Source organism: Natrix helvetica (genome assembly GCF_964273705.1).
Source record: "Natrix helvetica genome assembly, chromosome: 3".
NCBI classification, from domain to species: Eukaryota; Metazoa; Chordata; class Lepidosauria; order Squamata; family Natricidae; genus Natrix; species Natrix helvetica.
The window spans coordinates 137,696,173-137,720,646 of record NC_138549.1 but is presented as its reverse complement, the minus strand read 5'-3'; the positions used below and the strand labels follow the sequence as shown (position 1 = coordinate 137,720,646).

At 37.5% G+C, this 24,474-nt stretch overlaps 1 protein-coding gene across 1 annotated transcript in view; it reads left to right on the top strand.

Moving 5' to 3' along the window:
- Nucleotides 1–24,474, top strand: part of TSPAN2 (tetraspanin 2) — a 71,161-nt gene that overhangs the window by 20,523 nt on the left and 26,164 nt on the right. The window contains exon 2 of the mRNA XM_081946519.1: nt 8,350–8,452. Coding sequence (XP_081802645.1) covers nt 8,350–8,452 — 103 coding nt within the window. The remainder of the gene's footprint in view (nt 1–8,349; nt 8,453–24,474) is intronic.

Genomic DNA, 24,474 nt, shown 5'->3' with positions numbered 1-24,474 from the left:
TGCAGGATGTAGGGAGTTGTAGAATGAGAATGAAGAGATTGTGCCTGAAACTTTAATAGAAAATAGAGCTTTGGATGGATAATTTGGCCAGTTTAAAAAGAAAGAAAAAGATATAGAATGTTTACCACAAGTAGGAATAATGGGACCATGTGAGGGAAATTATGTCTTTTCTATTAATCTCACTATTTAAATCTCCCAATGTAAGAGAATATTGTAGCTCAGGATTGAACTGTAGGATCCTTAGTACTCTCTGATCTTACTTGTTTCCTTGCAGAGGTTTCATTACCAAATTAGGTAACATCGGTGCTAGAAGGGGTTTGCTCTCATTTTATATACTAGTGGCTTGCCCGGTAAGTAGTTAATTTCCATTTTACTGTATTAATGAGAAGATTGAAGCAAAAATCTGCTTTTGGTTCTTGGTAATGAAATATTTGTATTAAAAGAAAGAGAATCTTTATATCTCAGTTATTAAGACAGTGCTTTTCACTCTTGGAAACTTTAAGATAGGTGAACTTTAACTCCTAGAATTCCACAGTCAGTGCTGGCTGGAGAATTCTGGGGGTTAAAGTACACACATTTTAAAGTTGCCAAGGTTGAAAAACACTGTCTTAAATGAAGAGGTTTGAAAGTCTACTCCACTTTAAATGGACCACATATTTGCCTCGATAGGGTCCTGTGCGAATTGTGGTAATTGGAATCATTAAATGAATAAACAACTCATTTTCCTGGGAAATCTGAGCTCTCTTTCAGTGTAGTACTTGGCAAAAGTTGATTTTGTAACAGGCGTATTTTCAGCAATTTGCTTGCAGTTTCCTTGACAAGGATTCTTTTAGATAAAATTTATTATCAAAACTTCCCTGGGGCCAGACAAAATAACTTGCACAGTAGGAAAGCTCTGGTTGCCTTCAGAGTTTAGTAGGGTAGCAGAGTGTGAAAGAACCATGGTGTAGAAATAGTTAGAAATAGTATAGTCATAATCATAGAAACAGAACCATAGAAATAGTAGTCATAATCCATTTAGACAAGTTTGCTGCTTGTACAACTGGGGAATGTTTGGGTGTCTACGCACCAAGGGGTTCTGTTCCTATAAGCAAAATAAACATACTAAGTTGCAGTTGAGGGAATTGGTTTTTTTTTTTACTGTGTTCAGGGAATTAGTAATCATATCACTGGGGGAAAATAGAAGTATCTTTTGAAGGCATTAGAAAAGCTTAACTCTCCAAGCAGGTTTCTGCCTGGATAAGCCAACAAGACTATTTTGGATTCAAACATGTATTGTTCCATTAGAATTGTGTCCTTTTGACGGTCTTCTTTATAGGCAGTAACTCATATTTCTATTTTTGGAACATAATACATTGATTCTCAAGGAATAGCAACCATTCATACAATATTCATACATACAGCTTGCCTCCAGAAGTTGTGAATGCCCCAACACTGGAAGTCTTTAAGAAGATGTTGGATAGCTATTTGTCTGAAACGGTATAGGGTTTCCTGCCTAGGCAGGGGGTTGGACTAGAAGACCTCCAAGGTCCCTTCCAACTCTACTATTGTATTGTATTGTATTGTATTGTATTGTATATTTGGCACAGTTAAAGTGCTCTGGTATGTTTGGGAAAAATGAGGTTCCTACACTTCAAGTGGACAAGAAGAAGATCACAATGTATTGGTTAATTTGGATCAATAATAATTTCTGATGCCTAATCAAATACTTTAAAACAAAAAATATAAAGATGTAAGACCTATAAATCCCAGTGCTGGAATAATAAAAATCCTTAGGGAAAACCAGGAATGGTTTTCATATGCAAAAGAGGTGCAGAATCATAGTGTTGGAAGAAACCTGTGAGGTCTTCTAGTCCAATCCTCCCCTCCTGGGTCAAGGCAGGGATCCTTATAAATGATTATCCAGTATATCCTTGGAAGCCTTCAGTGATGGAGCAGCTGCAGTTCTAGGAAGCAAGCTTTTCCATTGATTAACCGTTCTTGCTGTCAGGAAATTTCTCCTTAGTTCTAGGTTGGGTCTCTCTTTAACGAACTTCCACCCATTGCTTCTTGTCCTGCCCTCAGATACTTTGGAGAATAAGTACGGAGTTCATATGTTTTGAGAATATTAGGAATAAATATTAGGAATAAATGCATTTATGAATTGTTTATGAATAATATAACAGAAGCCATCATTTTTAATCATGTGTTTATGTATGACAGTGCTTGTTTTTAAAGCTATGAAAAGATTAACGTATACATCTCAGATCAAAACAAGCAACCACATGGTATAATAATGGTACAAAAATCAACTCCAAACAATGTTAAAAAAAACCAAAAGGCCCAGTAGCCCAAGAAGAAAAAAGGACTCATCTACAACACATTGTTGTAAGTACTATGACAGCTACTGTGTAGGACAGACTTATAGATTAACAGAGCAAATCCATGAATACTAATTAGCAATCAGAAGACATAATGAAAACTCCTTAATTTCACAGCTCATGGACAGACTTAATCATAGTTTCAATTGAAAAACTGAGCATCTTAGACCAAGCTAAATCCCAAACTCTTAGAGAATTCCTAGAAGCTTCAAACTCAGACAAATTAGCCATCAACAGGCACATAGACATAAAAAACATACAGTATATACAACATTTTTAAAAAGTTAAAAAATATAAAGACCCGAACATTTCCTCACCAGCTATCAACACCCAAATAAACAGGGATTAATGCCAGGATTAACACCAGACAAACAATGAAGCAGGGAACAATAGGCCCATGAAGGATACCAAGGAGAAAACAATACCTTCACCAATGCTGACAAGGCAAGCCATGTATATAAACAGAGGGGCAAGCCCAATTCCCTTCTAGCACTGAAGATATTACCTAGTTGAGAAATGAAACTCAACTTTCCTGTCTGGTATGTCTACTGGTAGATCTGGGGAAAAGAAAATTATTGTTTTTCCATTCTTCTGATCATTTGGGCTAAAATGGGAGGGAGTATGAACTACATTTTCACTACCATCAGTGAACTTGTAAGAAAAGAATAGTCAGTCTTTTGATATCCAACTTACACTTTTTTAATGTATATCCTTTCATCACTCTGCAATGTGTATCAGATTGCACAAGTTGTATCAAGCTGTTCACTTTTCACCAACTTCTACAATAAGTTTAAAGTGAAGTGAGGAGGAAAAAAGAAGCTCACCAATTGAGATCTATCCGAGAGGGGTCAGACAACCACAATTAAATGAGCCTGGGGGATAACAACTGGACATAAGAGGTTTCCTATCACAGCACAAGGAAGTCAACTGGAGTGGTAGCATTTGCCTACCATGAAATGAAATGGAGAGGGTGAGCCAGATTGCATTGCTGGTGCTGGCAGAAAAGTCAGAAAACACTACTTTTGATGCATAGATGGAAAAATCTGTTCATCTCCTGGTAAGCTATGGAGGATGACATCATGTGTTCCTGGCCTCAGGACAGAGTTGGTGATCCTGTATCTATACCAATCCAGTAAAAATAAAAGGATATACTCCAAGCTCGATGTAGGCCCATACCTACCTCAGTGGGTGATGCCGTTCTTTCTCAAAGGGGTGACACATAACTACTGCAATGTAAAGAAGTACAGATTTGTGAGGTTAGTGTCACTCAGCTGCAGCTGGGATTCCAACAGCAGCACAAAGTAGTGTGTTGTTTGGCTTTGCAAAAGCACAAGCCATTGTTTCTTGTTCAGTCACCCTGTGCCATGAGAGCAAATAGGATTGCCTTCTCTCTCTCTCTCCTTCCCCCTTCCCCCATTTCATTTGATTGGAAGAGGCATATTCTCTGTCTAAAGTCCTTAAGATAATCAAAAGGATTGCATGGGCTTTCCTAGCAAAATAAAAAAGTAAGGCTAGCCATATTGACAATGAGAAAGAAGTATCCATAAAGGCTTTATTAAACTTCAAAACACCTGGGTATCGATCATTTAATAAGAAATGTTCACTCTCCTCCTCAGACTCAAGAGAAGAGGCATTAGCTCTGACCAACAGTGTGAGTGCAGTGGGCACTTTAAAAGGATGTGTAAAACGATTCAACCTCTGTGTTCCAACAAAATTTGTATTTATAGCCTTAGCTTCAAGAAACAGTTTGGTGGAGGCACAAAATAGAAGGGGGGAGGGTGGCTGGAGAAAATCATGAAATATAAAGACCTGCAAATAGAAATAGAATTGTGGCAAAAGAAACCAAATATAGTACCAACAGTAATAGGCACCTTGGGTGTAATCTCAAAACATCTGGAGCACCACTTGACAAAATCACCATCAGTCAATTGCAAAAGGCATCTTTCTTTGGACTAGTTTACATTCTGTGTTGATATCTTTAATACTACTGAATAACAACATTTGCATGTCCCAGATCCTGGGGAAGGACGTGATGGATAAAAATGCCAAATCCAGTCTATATTAGTTTCTGCTGCAGGAAAGATTATATAGCTAAAAGGAAGGTACAATTAATTTAGTCATAAGTATTAATAATTTTGGTTTTAAGTTACAGCCTGAGATACAGTGATTTACAACATACAATACAATACAATAGCAGAGTTGGAAGGAATATTGGAGGTCTTCTAGTCCAACCCCCTGCCTAGGCAGGAAATTCTATACCATTTCAGACAAATAGCTATCCAACATCTTCTTAAACACTTCCAGTGTTGGGGCATTCACAACTTCTGGAGGCAAGCTGTTCCACTGATTAATTGTTCTAACTGTCAAGAAATTTCTCCTCAGTTCTAAGTTGCTTCTCTCCTTGATGATCCTTCTGTATCTTAAGCCTATCTTCTGGAGTGTTGGCTATTCCTGCCAGCTTGGTGTCATCTGCAAATTTGATGAGTTCCCCACTTATTCCCTCATCCAAATCATTGATGAAGATGTTGAAGAGTACTGGGCCTAAAACAGAGCCTTGAGGTACTCCACTGCATACTTCCCTCCATGTAGATGAAATTCAATGGTGAAAAGAGTAAGGTTCTACATTTAGGCAGCAAAAACGGAATGCACAGGTACAGTATAGATGATACCTTGCTCAGTAGTAATAACTGTGAAAGGGATCTTGGAGTCCTAGTGGACAACCATTTAAATATGAGCCAGCAGTGTGCAGCAGCTGCCAAAACAGCCAACACAGTTCTAGGCTGCATAAATAGAGGGATAGAATCAAGATCACGTGAAGTATTAATACCACTTTATAATGCCTTGGTAAGGCCACACTTGGAATACTGCATTCAGTTCTGGTCGCCACGATGTAAAAAAGATGTGGAGACTCTAGAAAGAGTGCAGAGAAGAGCAACAAAGATAATTAGGGGACTGGAGACTAAAACATATGAAGAACGGTTGCAGGAACTGGGTATGTTTAGCTTAAGAGAAAGAAGGACTAGGGGAGACATGATAGCAGTGTTCCAATATCTCAGGGGTTGCCACAAAGAAGAGAGAGTCAAACTATTCTCCAAGGCACCTGAGGGTAGAACAAGAAGCAATGGGTGGAAACTAATCAAGGAGAGAAGCAACTTAGAACTGAGGAGAAATTTCCTGACAGTTAGAACAATTAATCAGTGGAACAGCTTGCCTCCAGAAGTTGTGAATGCCCCAACACTGGAAGTCTTTAAGAAGATGTTGGATAGCCATCTGTCTGAAATGGTATAGGGTTTCCTGCCTAGGCAGGGGGTTGGACTAGAAGACCTCCAAGGTCCCTTCCAACTCTACTATTGTATTGTATAGATGCAGTTCCATTGAGGACCATACGTTGAATGCGGTTGGTCAGCCAGTTACGAATCCATCTCGTGGTGATGCTGTCTAACCCACATTCTTCTACTTTATCTAGTAGTAGGTTATGGTCTACCTTATCAAAAGCCTTACTGAAGTCCAAGTAAACTATATCGACGGCATTCTTCTGGTCCACTAATTTTGTCACTTGGTCAAAGAATGCAATAAGATTAGTCTGGCATGATCTCTTTTTGTTGCTGAAGTTACAACCACTGCATCACCCTGCAGACATGTGGTCTCAATTTGAGTGCTTAGCAACTGGCTCGCATTTAAATGGGTTGCAGCATATTGCAATTGCAATTTGTGTCTTTTCCAGTCAGCTTCTGACAACTAAAGTCAATTTGGGGAACAGGATTGGCTTAACAACTGCAGTAAAAATGGTTGTAAAATATAGCCTGTCATATGATCGCTCACTAAATGACCTCATCACTTAACAACTAAAATTCCAGTCCCAATTATGGTCATAAATTGAGGACTATCTTTATGGTCTTGTTATTCAGTTACTACTACTATTTCCAAGTTAGAAGCACCAAAGTGATTCCCTGGTGAAAGGATTTACCAGTGATATCATCACTGTCTTAGGGATGCTCAATTGGGGATCCTTTAGTGTCCCTGGGAAGTTGCCCACCAAAGTGGTACCCACTTATCTACTTGCGGTCACCCACTTGCAAACTGGAGCATGTGACAGGAGCTCATCCCACTTCACAGCAGCAACAAGGTCTTGAACACAAACCTGTCAATCTTCATCACAGCATTCTTACCTCATGAGCCACCATGCTCCTTCAGTTAATGCAGTTATTCAGTTAATGGAGTGATAAAGAAGCACTTTACTGCTGTATATTACATGCGTATCATTTTTAACAGTGAAATTGGTTTCCTTTGTAATATAAATTTAACCTATATATTATATAATTACAAATACTTTTAGGTGCCAAAATGCTTCTCCAAAATGTGGTTTACCTTATCCATGTATGGGTTTATCTGGAAGAAGACTATTTTTTAAAAAAATACCTATATATCCCTTACATGCTTGTTATCCCATACCTAAGCCCAATTTATGGATAAATTGACACATTCATTTTTAACCAAAATACTATGAAAAATGACAAAATTGTGGATTTCCTGCAGATAAGGCAATTGTGAAAATTATATGAACATTTTAAGGGTTGGCTTAGCTATACCACTAGCATTTAGACATATATACCGTTTCATAGTGCTTTACAGCCTTCTCTAAATGGTTTACAGAGACAGCGTATCTCCCCCAATGATCTGAGTCCTCATTTTACCGACCTCAGAAGGATGGAAGTCTCAGTCAACCTTGAGTTGGTGAGAATTGAACTGTTGCCGGTCGGCAGAATTAACCTGCAATACTGCACCACCACAGCTTATCCACAACGGGCTTATCTACTGTATATACTGTACAACACGAAACAACATATCTAAATTACAACACGAAACAACAACGGACACACAGCCAGCATCAATCAGGACCAATCTACCAATCATGATACAACCACACAACCAAACATTCCACTTACTGAAACAAAACCAGCACTCCACACACCCCCACCAAGATTTATAGAAAGACGGCAGCTCCGACCACTCTTTAAGCCCAAAACCCAGCCTGAAGATGGAAAGTGAGATCTCGCCAAAACATTGCCAAGACAATCTCAACCTTACATGGGAAAAGACCCAAATACAACAACACCAGCATACCTACACCCGTGAAAATCTACAAAAACAAATACCTCTATGGGGAGGATACCTTTCTGCTCACCAGATCCTACAAGAAACTTGAAGTCCGAAGAGCCACCATCTTATGTGACCTCACATTCCTACGCAACTGCCGAGACAAAAGCCTGATCCCCACATGCTTCCAACTAAAATTCCAAATTCTACCAAAAACCCAATGGCTCCCTAGGACACACTACTGGAAAAAAAAAACACGGAGGGTCGTTTTAAGCGCTCCGAAGGCTTCAGGGATCTTCAGGAGGCTTCCCTGAAGCCTCCGGAGCAGTCAAAACGAACCTCCGAGCAAACAGGAAGTCCGTTCCCAAACTTCTGGTTTGCCCATAGGGCCGGTTTGTGCTCCGGAGGCTTCAGGGAAGCTCATGAAGCCTCCGGAGGGCTTCCAGGGGGGCGGGAGATTCTCTTTTTGCCCTCCCCAGGCTCCTATAAAGCCTCTGGAGCCTGGGGATGGCTAAAAATGGCTTTTTAAAAGGGTGAAATCAGCTGGCCAGGGCACACATGCGCGCTGTCCAGTTGTCAGGGCAGCGCCTCGCGTGCCCTGACAAATGGCTCCGCATGCCACCTGTGGCACGCCTGCCATAGGTTCGCCATCACTGATATTGTAGTTTTATCAGATTTTCAAAGAGTACTCTGTGTTAATAAACCCTAGTGAGCACAAAAGCATGATCTTGGCCTGTGAATGGCATTCACCATCTGTGGACTGCAGGAAGAAGATGAGGTTCTGGAATAATGGTTGTGGGAGTCTTCAGGAAAAACAAAGAACTCTTTGCAGATTTTTCTGTGCTTGCCACCCATCTTCCTTCAGCACTTAACCTTTGCTTTGCTTTTCCAGTTGGCAGGTTCAGCTGTTATCGCATTTGGGCTCTGGCTGCGGTTTGGAAATGTTATAAGAGATTTGGCAACGGATGAGTCCTCCCCAGAATATTTTTATACGGGTAAGTTCCATACCAAGTATTAATGTGCAAATATATATTTTTCTTCAGTAGCAACAACAATAATCATGCTGTACAAGAACGCTTTTGCTTCCTGAACACTTTGGGGGTATATTTTATAGATTTTGGGCTATTAATCATGAAGATAACTTATCACATACCATTATAGAAGAATAACGGGGAGAGAAAAATTCTTAATTCTTTTTTTTTCACACATGTTTTTCAATGAAAATTCCATCCATAAATAAGTCATATGTTTTTCCTTTCATAGAACGGCAGCCTTATTTTTAAACAAGTTACAACTTTCTCAAAAGATCATATTTGGAGGGAATATTTTTTCTTATCACCACCATTGCCAATTAGATGATCCAAGTGATGTCACACATCTATTCTCTCTTCTAAGATTTTTATAAATGTTTTATAAATGCGTTTTTAAAATATGCTCTAAGAATTAATAAGAAATGTCCTCTTGAATACTGAACGAACAAAACTACTTATATGACCCTACGTAAAATCCCTGCACCAAATCAAAACTGTGTTATGATCATTAATTCTATTTAATGATCATTAATTCTAACTACCTAATGAAGTTAATGTGTAGAGAGAGTTTCACCACTAACAGAGAATCATAGAGGAGGAAGATAACCTTTAAAATATTAAATTCCGTCCCCTTCTCAGTGCAGGAATCCAGATTAAAATCTCCATAAAGAGGAGGCTCTACTTAAATTCATCCATCAACTGACAGCTCAAATCATCACCTTCCTGGTAATAGGTTTCATTGTTGAATTGCTCTGAATCCATCTTCCTGTAATTTACATCCATTATTCCACATCCTGTCCTCTGGGATATTAGAAAAAAAGGCTTCACCTCTTCAAGATGACACTTTTGTCCGGAATTTAAAATTTCGATCATATTCTTATCCTCCCTGATTTTCTCAGAACTTTCATAGGACTGAGTTTCTAGTCTTTTGATTATTCTCATTACTCTTTCTCTGAATGTATCGAACTGTGGTGTCCAGAACTGGACACTGCTGGAGAGCAACTCTGACCAATGCAGAATAAAGTGAAACTAGGATTTCAAAACAATGCATCTTGAAATAATGAACAATGATAATATCATAGCTGTTAATGAGCGCTAGAATCTAGACATTTAAGTATCATTCACTTGATGCAAAATCTTGCAAAACTGTATAATCTTGTTTAAAGGTTGTTTAAATGTTTACTTGTTTAATCCAATCTTGAACTGAAGAAAATGTACATGTAAGCCAGCTTTCTTAAGAAGAAGAATTGCTCAGTGAGCCCTGGATAGACTGATATAAGGGAGGGGGTAAAATACGCTAAAGCATCTATGACAAAGCCTTTCTTTCTCTTGCTTAAGTCTAAACACTGTTGAGAGAGCTTAAGTGTTTTTTACGGAGTGAAGTCCTGGCTCATAGCCCAGCCTTTCAGGGATAAAGATCATCAGATGTGACGCATTACACAAACCAAAATATCCAATAATTGGCACCTCTCTATAACAAATGCCCTTAGCGCCAGTTTCTCAACATAGTTTGATTTCTAGGCAGATATTGAACTGAATTGTTTTTGAATACCTTGTAGTCCAAATATTTTTTTAATCAATATGGTAGTGTAAGATATGCTTTGTTTAATTGGAGGAGGGGGGTGTTTACCCGGTTACTGAATTCTATGTCTAATTAAGCCTCAAATAAATCTCCCTCCACCTTGAGTTATCTGAGCCTGAAATTACAGTCCCATACATATATGCTAGAGATCAAGCTTCATTGAACTCAGTGGGACTTAAATAACCATATAGAAGCTTGCATCGTTAATATGCATCACTTTAAGCGTCTGTATATTTCTAAATTTGACTGTAAACCTTCTGGCAGGGAGAAATATATAAAGTCCCAGTTCCTAGTTAAAATATATTAACAGTTGCTAGCATTCAGCAACTTTACTCTACTTTACTTTAATTGGATTTGTTGACCGCTCCCTCTCCCCTAAGGGACTCGGGGCGGTGTACAGACAGAATAAAAACATTATAAAAAACATTATATACAGCAAATTACAAAGCCCCATAAAAACAAATTAAACATAAGTCTGTACAATAATGCCTAGATTACTTAATGATTAAAACCAAATTAAAATACCCCAATTTAAAATAACCAGTCAGGAAGGTCAAGGGATTAGATTTGCCCTGAAGTTTGTCCTTTTTTGTCCTGTATTTTACCCATGCTTTTCTTGTTTGCTTGCTTACTTTTTTTTGTGCCTTATTAAAACAGAGAGCTACATTGCTGGCAAGAGTATTTTGAATAAAACTCCTTCCCTCCTGAGATCAGATTGTTTGATCTCCAGATTAAAAACAGATGCACCTCAGCCTGGTCCTGGTCTGTGCCATCTATGGCCATTTTGGCCAGGATTGATACAAATTGTAGCCCAGTACACCTGGACACCTATTTTACTGGCAAAATAATAAAAACAGGTACAGGATACAGGATAATAAAAACAAGGACAAACAGGCTGAAAAACAGCTTCTCTCCCAGACAATAACCATATTGAATTCTATGGTATAGTACAATATTGGTTTTTCAATTTCAATGATGTAGAATGTAAAGGATGTATGTTTGTGTTGTTTTTTTATAATTGTAATGTACACTGAAGACGGCATTTAATTTTGTTGTACCATGTGCAATGACAATAAACTAAAACTAAACAGTGATTCTAAAAGGTACCTCTACTTGGTTATCTGTAAAGGAGTTGTGCTGCACAAGACAATGTGTTCCCTGTATATCACCTTATTTACCAAATACTGTATATGTGTACCATAAATATCTTTAGAGGTATTCATACTTTAGCAAACCTCCCCCCCACAGACACAATATAGATATTCTTAAGTGTAGCCCCCCAAAGAAATTCCAAAATAAGGTAGTTTAAATTCAAGATTCCACAATTTTTAACAATTTCTATTAATATATTTTCTAGCCATATTTTGTTAGGAACTGTGAAATGTACTCAGAGTAATGACCAGGGGTACGTTTCTGCTGGCGTTACTGCCAGTTTGGTGCACGTACATGCACAGTATCCTGTAAATAGTTCTGTGTATGTGCAGAACATTAAAAAATGTAAAAAAGATGATGCAGCGACCGGAGAACCGGCTGGGGGTGTGACGAGCCTGTCGTCCCTACCGATTTGGCAATTTCCACTACAGGTTCGCCCAAACCATTGCGAACTGGTAGCAAACCACCTCTGGTAATGACTATTTATTCTATTAGCAGGATCCTGCTTTAAGGGTACTAAGAGCCTTATTGTTCCAAAGGCAGTCTACTGGAAAAATCGGAGAACAAGGAAAGGAAAGTGACAGACATTGTCTTGGTTTTACTATGTAGCTACAGTTGTTTCCATCCCTCCATCCTTCTGGAGCAAGTTGGTGACGTTCCAATGGATTGAAGCTGGTATTATAGATGCATTTGATGTTCAGATGTAATATTAAGGGCTGATCAAAATCAAAAGCAACACCTGATTTTTTCATAGGTATGTCAGAGCACAAAAGCTCATTCTCCAGGCTACAATATGGCAGAAAGAAGCCTTAGTGCAGCAAATCATTTCAGTAGCTTGACTCTTCTGACAAAAATAAAGATATTAGCTTGATCAATGTTTTGTTCTTAAGTGAGGTAAGTCATCCAAGATCAAGAAAAGGCAGCTTTATTATCGTGGACCATAGCTGAATACTTTGGGGATCACAGTGTAACTACACTTCTTCCAGATAGCATATAACTATTAAAATATTTTTCTCATTACTTTTAGCCAGACACACCAGAGATAGCTAAGATGATGTTTTAAAAATAAAATTATATAATAAAAAATAAAAAATAAAACAGGATAAAAACTCAATTAGAAAATGAGATTCTATTAAAACAATGCTTGACAAATTTGATAGCAAGATCTAAAGGTAAAATGTCAGAGCTAACCAAGTCCTGTCAATTTTGTATTTGAAAGGAATATTTTATGGTAAAAAGATGAAGAATAGAGAATCTCCAAGCAGCTTCTTTAATAGATTTGATATTAACTAAAAGAAAAATGTATTAGCAGCAAAGTTTGAACGAAAGGTATAATTCTTAATAGTAGAGTGGCAGACTACTTTTGTAAAAAAAAAATAATAATCAATCACTTGATAGGCATTAGATCCACTGAGATAGTGAACGGGTTCTTTTAAAAAGGCTTTAGTATGACTAGGTTCAAGATAAATATTCCCTACCTTGTCTCATTTTCGTCATAGTGATCCATCTGGCAAGATTGCTATTTAATGATGCTCTGGAGGAAAATTGAATTAAATAATTCATCAATGTTGAAAATCAGGAAGGAAGCATAATTAGAAATCAAATTCAGCTCTTGCCATTTTTCTCCATTAACAGCAATTTTAGAAATTTGCCCTTGACCATCAATTGTATTGTCATATTACAGACTGTATATTGAAGCAAGACTTTATAAAATTGTCTATTAAAAAAGTCTATAAGAATGTCTACACATGATGGCTGCCACAATCCATAATCCCTCAAAGGTTGGGCAATGTCTTGAGGCCACCTGTGCAATGCACCAAGGCTACTCATGCTTCTTGCCTGGAGCCTAAGAGCCCCATTCATCATCTGAGTGGGAAACATAGCAGGATTACTATTTTAGCACTGTTAACGCCAGTGCTCTTTCATGTTCTTTGGCCTATTACAGCTGACAACAGCCTGATGTAAAAGTTATTTATGGTTGCATTTCTGCAAAAGTTTGGTGAACAAAAGAAAAACAGGCAATCCATGTGACAGGGAGATGTAAATCTGCTGAGTTACATAAAACATCTTTTTTTCAATAGTTATTTACATTGGCAGTGTTACAGCTATCCACTGGCTTCGCTGAGCCAAGCACCTCCAATGAAATCAGCCCAAGATAATGTTACATTTCCTTCTTTGGGCATCTTTTTTGACCAGATACATGTTTTCGAGAATCACAGGCTTTGTATTTATACGAAGGATGCAGTAGGTTGGTTTTAGATGGGTCCTTTTTAATATGGTATGACTTTCCTCAAGCAAACTCCTCAAAACGGAAATTAAACCCTGGATGTATTGCATGTGTCCCCACCTTTTTTTGCATGAATAGCTCCCCATAAGACAAGCTATATTGTACAATGAAGTTTTGGGTTGTAATTCCATTATCCATAAAGACAAATATGTTAAAAAAACTTCAGAAGTGGTCAGTACATTGCCGAATTGATGTATGTAACATACTTATAAAAAGGCAAAGGTATAGGTTTCTCCTGCCCAGTCATGTCCAGCTCTAAGTGGCAATGGTCATCTCCGTTTCCTAGCTGAAGGAGCCAGCATTGTCAAAAGATGCTTCCATGGTCATGTGTCCAGCATGACTATATGCTGAGGTGCACGGAATACTGTTATCTTCCCACCAATTGGCACCTATTGTGGTACCTAAATTATCTACTTGCGTTTGCATACTTTTGAGCTGCTACAATGGCAGGAGTTGGTGAAGAACAGAAGCTCATCCCATCATGTGGTGCTTGGGTATCAAATTGCCAACTTTCTGGTCAACAAGCCCAGTATCTTAACTGTAAGAAAGCATACCCATCATATTTAAATTACCTCTCGTCTCGCAAAAACATGTGTCTGAATGGACAAGTTTGTCACTTGCCTGGTTTTATTAGCCAACTGAAGACTTATGGAAGTATCTGAAGAAAATTGATCTTCCACTTGAACTTTCTCATAGCCAGTAGCTATTTTAGTAAATAGAGCTGTGCAAATCCTTTGAAATAATTTTTACATTGCAATGTAAAAAACATCTTTCTCCAAAACATTAAAGCAGCTGTATCTTTTTCTGAGCTCCCATGACTCTTGCCATCTTCAAATGCATACCCAGGTAGTATACTTCAGGTTGGATGTAATGCAGAGGTGGTATTCAGCCAGTTCTGACAGGTTCTGGAGAACCAGGAGCAGAAATTTTGAGTAGTTCGGAGAACCAGCAAATAGGCTGGCCCCGCCCCACTGTCTCCCAGCCTCCCAGATGATCTTCTTTTGTTGTCCTGAACAGGAGAACGGAGCTGGAAAGTAGGTTAGTTGGGTGGCAAGGGAATGGGGATTTTGCAGTATCCTTCCCCAGTCACACCCACAAAGCCACGCCCACAAAGCCACGCCCACAGAACTGGTAGTAAAAAAATTTGAATCCCACCACTGGGAGTTATTGAACAGGGAGAACTGAGTTTGAATCTCCCATAGAGAGATGTCTACAGAGCTTATTGGATGATTTTGGAACAATCACTTTCTTTATAACTCTTTCTACACTGAGAACTGTGCCTTTGTCCTCTGGACTTTCAATAAATGAGTAAATGAATAAACCAACAAAACACCTATTTCATAAAAGACTTGGTTATGACTGCTAGAAACTCTGGAATTTTCTTCCTCCTTTCAGTCTCGTGTGTATTTTTGAACAGGTTCTGCTAGATCTGCCCTATTTTTAACTTTACAATAATTTAGAGTTGTAATCCTGTACTTTCCATTGACTTGGCACATGCCTGCTGTGTTAAGTCCCATCACTGCCCACAAAGTAGGCTTTTGCTGCTGGATCCCTTTCCTGGCCTTATTCTGAAAACCTTCTCTCTGCTCATCTTTTCCATCCACTGGTTCCGTCCCCTTGGAAACAGGCTGGCAGCTGTGCTAATAGCTCAAACAGGCATTGCCGGGTAAGGGTTGGGCCATGCCAGGTGGAATAAAATCCCTTATTGACTTCAATTAAATTCCACCAAGGGTGTCAGGCAGTATCAGCTCCCACCATTCGATCTCTGCCTAATCTATCCACCTATCAACAGAGGGCGAGTTAAAATCTCAGAGATTACAACCAAATGACAAGTACTTGGGAAGTAACAAACCTACACTGAACTGGCTGTCTATAATCAATGCTTTAGGATTCTCGTGCCCACTTACAGAGTCTCAGTGCTTTTACACTCTTTTGCAAACTTAGCTTCTGAAAGATGGGTATCTCAATAAATTAGTCATCCATCCAGTGGTGAGATTCAAATAATTTAACAACCGGTTCTCTACCCTAATGACCAGCTGGGTAGGCTGGCCTCGGTGATCATGTGACTGGGTGGGCGTGGCCAAGTCAATGTCACTCATATCAATGGGTCCTTCGTCTTAGCTGTTACAATGTAATAAGGGTTAACCAGAAAGGCAGTTTCTGTAAGCAGGACAATAAAGATTAGGCTAGAAACAACATCAGAATGTTTCCTTCCTGCCTTCCTTACAGGATTTGCCCTGTAAACTGGGAAAAAAAACAAAATAAGATTTAGTCCAATAACCGGTTTTCCAAACTGCTTAGAAAGTTAACAACTGGTTCTCCCGAATAGGTGCGAACTTGCTGAATCCCACCACTGCATCCATCCCAACCAAATCTAATAAACTATTAGTAAGCTCAGAGGAGCTTATGATTTAACAGCTAAATTAGATATCACAGAGTAAGATTTTAAACTTTTACTCCTAAAACTCCAAAGAGCTGACACTAATCAGAGGAGGTAGTACTCATTGCTAATCCATTGCTAGTCCAACTCTCTAGAGCCCACAACAGCCAATCTTGGGAAACGGCGTAATAGTTCCTTTCTGGTATTGTTCCTGAGCATCTGATCCAGGGGCAACCACTGATAGAAATGTAATGATAAATTAGACATTTGGATTTGCACATATGGCCATTCCAGCTTATGAATCGTAGAATACAGTGGGGAAATGGCTCCCCCATTTTGCACATGGCTCCCCTTTCAAGCTGTTTTAGGTAGCAGCAACGGCATCAAGACTTCAATCAACTCTTTATTATGGCAGTACAAGTTGTTTTCTTAGAAACCAAAGCAGTTAGATGGTTGCTCAGATGTTGGAATAAAGGCTGCTATATTTGGGCTGCACAAATCTGGACATCCATAAAATGGCAGAAGAGGGAGACAGAAAACTCCACAGATTTGCAGTTCAAATATGTTAACCCTACTTGGAATAGACAAGTGATTACCAGTTCAAGAAACAGAAACAATTTTATTCATAATTTGGCAACTGTAGGTACCATTGGAGTGTACCTACAGAACCCGTGTTTATGTGGTCTAGGGTCTCTCAGTAGCAATACTCTTTATTTTGTTGATGTATCTGTATTAAGATTTTAATAAAGATAAAAACTTAAAGAAATTATATCTAGAATAAAGAAAAGAAAAAATGCAAGAAAAAATAGAAACCCCAAAACGTAAAAAACAAGAAAGAAAATATTTTTTTTTAAAGTAACTTCCCATTTTCTTTACAGAACTTAGGAGTATAAAGTTATTTCTTACTCCATAGTTTATTTCATTATTTTGAGAATTTATTTATTTATTTAGATAATTCATATGGCTGCCCACTCATTTTCAGTGACTCTAGGTGGCTTACAAGAAATAAAAAACTCAATATACAAAGAGTAACATCAGTAACCCTCATCCCCTTGGTGACAGTAAGCAATCAAACAAGCCACTTGATGGGCTCTGTTTCGCTCTGGCTTTCCCAGGTCCTTTGGCAATACCAGGTCTTCAGGGCCTTGCAAAAGAGTTTCAAATTGGGAGCTAGTCTAATCTCCATGGGGATGATGTTCCAAAGGGAGGAAGCCACCATGGAGAAGGCCCTTCTGCTGGATCCCACCAGATATATCTCTTTAAGAAAGAGGACACACAGCATTCCCTGTCTCCCTACTCTGGTGGGTCAGGTGGATATAACTGGGAAGAGATAGTACTTCAGACAACCTGATCCCAAGCCATGTAGGGCTTTAAACATGACAACCAACACCATTACAACATGACTTTCATTTTTTCTATCATCTATTTTTTTTTAAATCATCAAAACCATAAGTCATAAATTCACTTTTCCTGTTTCACATAAGTCTATAATGGATTTCCAGTCAACAATAAACTTTGATAATGTCTGTTCTGTGATCAAAGATGTCAATTTGGCCATCTCAGCAAATTCCATCATCTTCACCATCTATTCCTACAGTGTGAGTAATTTCAAGAGTTTCCAATTTTGTGCATACAATAACCTCATTGCAGTTGTTATGTATATGTATCAAAACAAAATGCCATGACTTTTTCTATTGATCAGTCCCCAAAAGAAAATCATTGGCTTCAATTGTATATTAGTTTTTAAAATATTCTGAATTAGTATTTATTTAATACATTAGTATGTATTTAAACCCAACATTTTACAATTTTTTTCACATCCACCAATCACGGTAAAATGTCTCATCTTGTTGTTCACATTTCCAACATAAATTTGAAGTGCCTTTATGCATTTTAGCAGTTTCTCTGGTGACATATATCAATGATTTACCATCATTTAACAAAAATTATAATATAATATTTATAACCATATAAATGTCAGTCCTTTCAAACACATCTTTTCCCACTGTTCCATTTGTATACTATAACCTAAATTCTTAGCCCATTTTATCATACATTCTTTCACTCGTTCTTCTTCTGTTTCAAATTTCAGTTTGAAGTTTATATATTTTAGCAATAACATGTTCTTCATTTGTACATTTTAAACTGAGTCTTACTCTGCTCGAAACAAAATTTCTTTCTGTCGTTAATTGATACAACTAGTTGTCAACTTACAACCAGTGTTTTAATGATCATTTAAGGTTATGACAGACTTCTAAAAATCCACCTGCAACCCATCCTTGAAGTTACAATTCCTGCCCTCCTCCCAGAGTAATGTGATTGCATTCAGGGTGCTTGCATTTACAACCAGTTGTAGCATTCCACAGTCACATGATCATAATTTACAGCATTCTTCACCAGTTTCTTATGCCTTTTGCCAATTTCTGGCAAAAAAAAATCCATTTAGAAGAAAAGGTTTGCTTAATGACCGTATGATTCCCTTTCTGACCACAGCAACTCACTTTACAATTGAGTCCTGCCATGTGATTCCTCAACTTATGACCACAATAACTTACAACCAAAATCGTGGGCTCCATTTTGGTCATACATGAAGACTATCTATGCATCAGTTGTCAAAGCAGATATGAAATGAAAATAAAAAAACTTCCATCCTAATCACAGAAATTCTCCCCAATAATGACAATTGTATCTTCTCTCACTTTAACACACCTTTTTTTTTACTTCGTTCCATATTTTCACATAGCATGTTTTGAAATAATATACAATTCATATTTATCATAGTAATACCCAATTATTTTACTTTCTTCTCCATATTAAAACCTGTTTTATTCATCAATGCGCTTGTGTTTGCTCCTTGCTCATATTTTTTCTTAACATCTTTAAATTCTGTTTTGTTAATCTTGAAACCTGCTAATGACCCAAATTCTTTTTATTTGCTCATTAATATTTCAATTCTCTTTAAGGGATTTTCCAAAACCAATACCAAATTGTCATGTCATCTGTTTATTTAATTTTTACTCCTACAATCCTCCCCTCCTGTCATATATCTCTATTCAGAATCTTAGGAACCAAAATAGAGAAGAGAGGAGACAGTGGGCAGCCTTGTGTTCTTCCTTTGGTTTTCTTAGATCTCCAGTAACAATAATTTGTGCTTTCTATGGAGTATAAATCAACTGACAAATTTTATAAATTTGTCTCCAAAGTCAATAGTCCCTGAAACTTTAATTACGAAAGTAGTTCAAATTGCTAAAAACCCTCTCTGCATTGAAAAAAAAAAGGAATGTAATTTGTTTTTTATTATGTCAAATATTCTAGAATGTCCAACATAGTTCTAACATTTTACTTGGTCTTTGGGTTAAAAACCACAGTTAGCAATGTGTCTAAAAATCCACAGTGATCTTCATGAATAAATTCCTGAAAAATTATTTTGAATCTATCAGCTACAATTGTTATGGAAAACATACTATCATTATTCAGTAATGGTATTGATGTGTAATTTCTTATTAAAGGCAAATCATATCAGTCTTGCTATGTTAGCCTCTTTCAAAGTTCCTGTAAAATAGAATTCATATTTTGTAGAGGTTGTAAAAGTTTATCCTCAAAACATTTACATTAAAACCTGATAATCCACCTGGTCCAGCCACGTTTCTTGGTTTAATCTTTTTAATAGCTTTAGAAACTTCCCTTATTGTTATAGGTCTATTCATAATTTGTCTGTTTCTCTGTAAATCTGTAGATTTTGGTTTTGTAAATATTTGTCTATTTTCTTTATAAAAAAATATCATGCCCTTTATAGTGATGAAACATCATGTCTTGATAATAATGATGAAACATTTTTGCAATACTTCCCACTTGAAGTGTCAGTATAATTTTTCTTTTTCCTTTCTTGTCTTATACGGCTACCATTTCCCTGATTTATTTGCAAACTCAATTACATACTTCATTGTTATTTCCATTTCTCTTACTGTTAACATCAATGTGCATTGCTGTAAAAGTTTAATTTGAGAAATACTTATCTTCTCTGCAAATTTCTTTCTTTTTTTATCTCATCCAAAATACCCTGTGTTTTCTCTTGACTCTTCTTTTTGAGCTTAGTTTTTGCTGTATAAAATAACCTTTCATTTAAGCTTTTCTTGTACCCCAAACCATTATTGAATCATGAATATGACTTGCTTATTTCTGTAATATTTCATTTAATTTCCTCTAAAATAACTACATTTCTTTTTGTAAATCAAACTCACAGGATTATAATCAGAGAATATTCTTTTATGGAAATCTGGTAGAAATTTTGTTTAGGACCATTATTTCTGTATTATCAGTCTTCAATCTTGTATTAATATGCTGTTGCAGAATTTGATCCTCTGTTTTCTTCCTCACAATTACCCAATTCTTTCTCCAATCATCTATCTGTAACTGTTGCCTTACTCTTCAAACTTTCTACTCTATTGTTTACTTAGCTTGGTCTAGGATACTCTCTGTTTTCTAGTTGAAACTATAGTGAAGTTTTTAGTTGGTTTGTGTGCTACGGTGAGGCCATGTGGTTAATAGTCTAGTAGTTGTTTTTGAAATGTTTTTAATATATGGCAGTATTATCTTTTTCACAACGTGTGTTGGCTGTGCTTTGAGTGGTCAGGCACTTTGATAAGGTTGTGTGGGTATCCATTTTGTTATATATTGCATTAAGCAACAATAAGCAACAACGTTAAGCAAAGATGTATATTATATTAAGCAACAACCAAACCAAAACATTTGGGAATTCTTGGTAGAATTGATCTTCTTCCTAACCTTCTTAGCATCTCTTAACTTCTCTGTTGAGTTCATTTGAGAAGAATGCTCACAATTCTCATCCACCTTATTATTTCTTGGTGGCAGATTTGCTCTGGGTAAAACCTTAGGTAGGGAGTGGCTACCCTTCCTTTTCTGAGGCTGTTCTGCTGCTGTTTGTTTTAGAAAAACCTTAATGGGACAGCTTGTGCTTTTAGGATATGAAGTCATGTCTGCCCTCAAAGTTAGCAGATTTCCTCCTTGGAAGTGGTGCCTACACAAAAGCTTAGCTAAAATAAGAGCAAGTTTCATCTTGTTTCATTCAGGCCTGTTGCAGTTTTCCTTCTCTTGTGAAGTTAAAGTTATATCCTGTGCTTTACTACTTATGATTAAACCCTGCTTATTGACTTTGCGAACTGTAACAGCCAAATGAAATCGGATACTAAGGGGAAGAAACTAGAACTGATTCTTATAGGATGTCGAGAAGTTACACATAAAATCAGCATGGGGGAGAAGCAACAACTTTCCTGCTATCCAGAATGTGAATTATATCAATTCTGTGATAAGAAATTACAAAGGAAGGGAAATGTTGCTGTAAGAAAGGGGCATATAGAAGTGGAGTACAGGAGAATGAAATCTGAAAGCAGTTTTGAACATACAACACCAAGCCGTGTGCTATGACTTGCTAGGCTTGTTTCATATGTTACATTAAGCAACAACCAAACCAAATAATAATACAGTGCTACCATAAGCAGGAAAAAACAGTATCTATGTCTAGGAAAACTCCCAGCATTTTTAGCTGCCACCTACTATGCAATGATAGCATTTTGAAAGAAGGAAATGAATCCAACAGTAAACAGATCTTTTTCAGTCAATGTGCCTCTACTTCAAGGAAATAAAAACATGTTTGTCTCCCCCCTTTTGCCTTTCCATAAAAGAGGAGGATTCCCCAGTCACCTCCCTATAGACTGCAACTTGCAGCAAGTGGCATGGGAGACAGGCAGTCTGGGTTTATTCTGTGTCATGTAGTTGAGCTTGAGAACTCACTGGCTTGAGATGTGACAGGATTTAGCATAATATGTAAATCTGGAAATAAATATTATTCACTTTCAGATCCCCCACTGTCATACTTTTTTTAACATTTAATCAGCTTTAACACAGTTTTGAAGGTGATTCCTGCAGACATATGCTTAAATTAGTAGCTTTCTACTTTAGTTAATAAGGAACAAGTCTAGTCTTTTATAACAGGAGTGTTTTGAAAAAAGGCAAGGTATTGGTTGGGACCTAACTTTCATTGGAGGTTTAACTCGGGCTCTGTAAGTTAAGAAAACAAGAGTCCTAGTTTGGCCAACTGGGTGATTGTGGGCTACTCACTTTCTCTCAGCCCAAGGAAAAAGGCAAAGAGGCAGAAGAGACAATCTCTTCTAAATAATTTTACCAAGCAAACTGCAGGGACTTGTCTAGGCAGTCTCTGAGAATCGATTAAACTGGGTGGGGAGGGAATGATGTCATTTCAAACAATGTGTGTAACATGCTGTTTGGAGTGCCTACCTGAAAAGGTGGAATGAATTATTCTGATCTGTGATGAACAAGGAGATGAAACACTGCTAAGGCTGTCTCAGTCTGTCCTCCTCCTTTTCCATAATGTAATAACTATTGTAAAAAATAATTAATCATTTAAAGCTACTACTATGAGGCCACTTTACAATGCAGTTTTTAAGATACGGAAATTTCCTTTTGGATTTTGTGGGCTGCAGAAAACTAGAGCATTACTGGATAACAGCAGAGAGGTATAGAAAGTTTTCAATGGTTCTCTGGGGACCCTCTTTTCTTTTTTAATAGAAGAAATCTGGCTGCCGTAGAGCTGGCTAGGAAGAGAAATCAGAAATTTTCATCCCCACCAAGTCACTTCAACTATCCCCAAATAAAAAAATTTGGTAGCACACATGTTAATGTCCTACATGGCAAATCTTTAATTACGCTAGAGACATTTTAGCAGGCATAAAGAAGTTGTGATATAATACCCTGTTTCCCTGAAAATAAGACCTCCCCGGATAATAAGCCCAATTGGATTTTTGAGTGCATGCACTAGAATAAGCCATCCCCGGATAATAAGTCCTCCCCAAAAATATTCCAACAGAGCAGCAGCCATGATGTAGCCACACTCACCTCCTCCTGCACCTCAAAAATAATAAGATATCCCTGAAAATAAGGCCAAGTGCTTATTTCAGGGTTCAAAAGAAAATAAGACCCTGTCTTATTTTCGGGGAAACACGGTATGTGTATAATGTTTTTCCACAATTGTGAGCTGGTCCTATAAAATGCTTTCAAATCCTGCTGCAATTAAATAAGTACACAAATAAATCTAGATAATCCCTTTCTCCAATTCACTGGCAAAATTGTGAGGGAAGAGAGAAAAGAAATATAATTACCTTGCTTCTAATTATATTAAGCCATTAAGTCTCTGGATTCTCTTTCAAAATGAGGTAATCTTAATCTTGATTTCTCTTTTAATATCTGCCTCTTATATGCAATTGCATCTGTGGGAGCTGTTTATGCTACAAAAACCTATTTAGAATTATTGGCAATAAAACTTGGAAAAGCATCCACTACGAAGAAAATAATTGCTGAAACCAATAGTTTAAGATAATAGTTCTTTCTTGGTGCGCTACTGGCAAACCTCAGCTTCATAGTACTGTCACGATAAAACACGAGCATGCAAAAACACAGGAGGCAGTTATAGTTATATCGCTCTTGAAGCTTGAGACCCTCCAGTGTCAGCACTTCAAACATAAAGAAGGCAACGTAACTCTTGTCTCTGTTCTGTTATTCAAGTGCAAAAGGAATGGCAAAGATGAATCTATTGTAAACAAGTCCCAAACTTCTAGGGATTTTTATCTTTTTCATTATGTGTTTTGGGCAGGAGAAACATTTATTTTTTAAAAACAGAAGTTCTGAGCTTTACAAATTTGGATGCCATAATTAAATAGCCTTTCATTGGGTGACTTGAAACAATTTATTTTCTATCCAATTTGACCTTTTGTTATGGTTGTTAGCCACTAAGTTGTATCCAATGCTTTGCAACTTTCACGGAGCACAGCACACCAGAGTCCCCTATCTCCCGGAATTTATCCAAATTCATGTTCATTTACGTTAATGGCACTATCTAAAACCAGCTCATCCTCCTAAGCCCCTTCTCCTTTTGCTTTCAATCTTTCCCAACATCAGGGTCTTCTCCAATGAGTCCTCTCTTCTTATTTGGTGGCCACAGTATTTGAGCTTCAGTATTTATCCTTCCAGAGAACAGTCAGGGTTGATTTCTTTTAGGATTGACTGATATGATCTTAAGAGGACCAAGGGACTCTTAAAAAACTTATCCAGTACCACAATTCAAAAGCATCAATTCTTCAATGAAATTTAACCTTACAGACTGGCTATTAGGATAGTAGTAGATACCTCTGCAGAGTTGGGACCTACATGCATATCCATAATTATGGGCAACACATTTAGAACCCCATAAATAACATGTTATTCAAGACAATTTCGTTCTGGAAAGTTTTTGTTTCTCAATCTGAATAGCTGATCTAACAAGAAAAGTGACTGTTCCAGAGCTCCCTGGAACATTTTAGATGTGGAAAGAGACTTTTTTCCCTGTGCACAATATGCATCATTTTGGGAGCAAGGGTCATTGTGAGGACAGTGATTAATGTCATCAGAGAAACTAAGATGGGGCTTGAGACCCTTTTGGTTTGTGGGTTCAGGAAAAACGTTGTGACTTAAATTATCATTCTTTACTCAATCCAAAAACTGGCTAGAAAAGG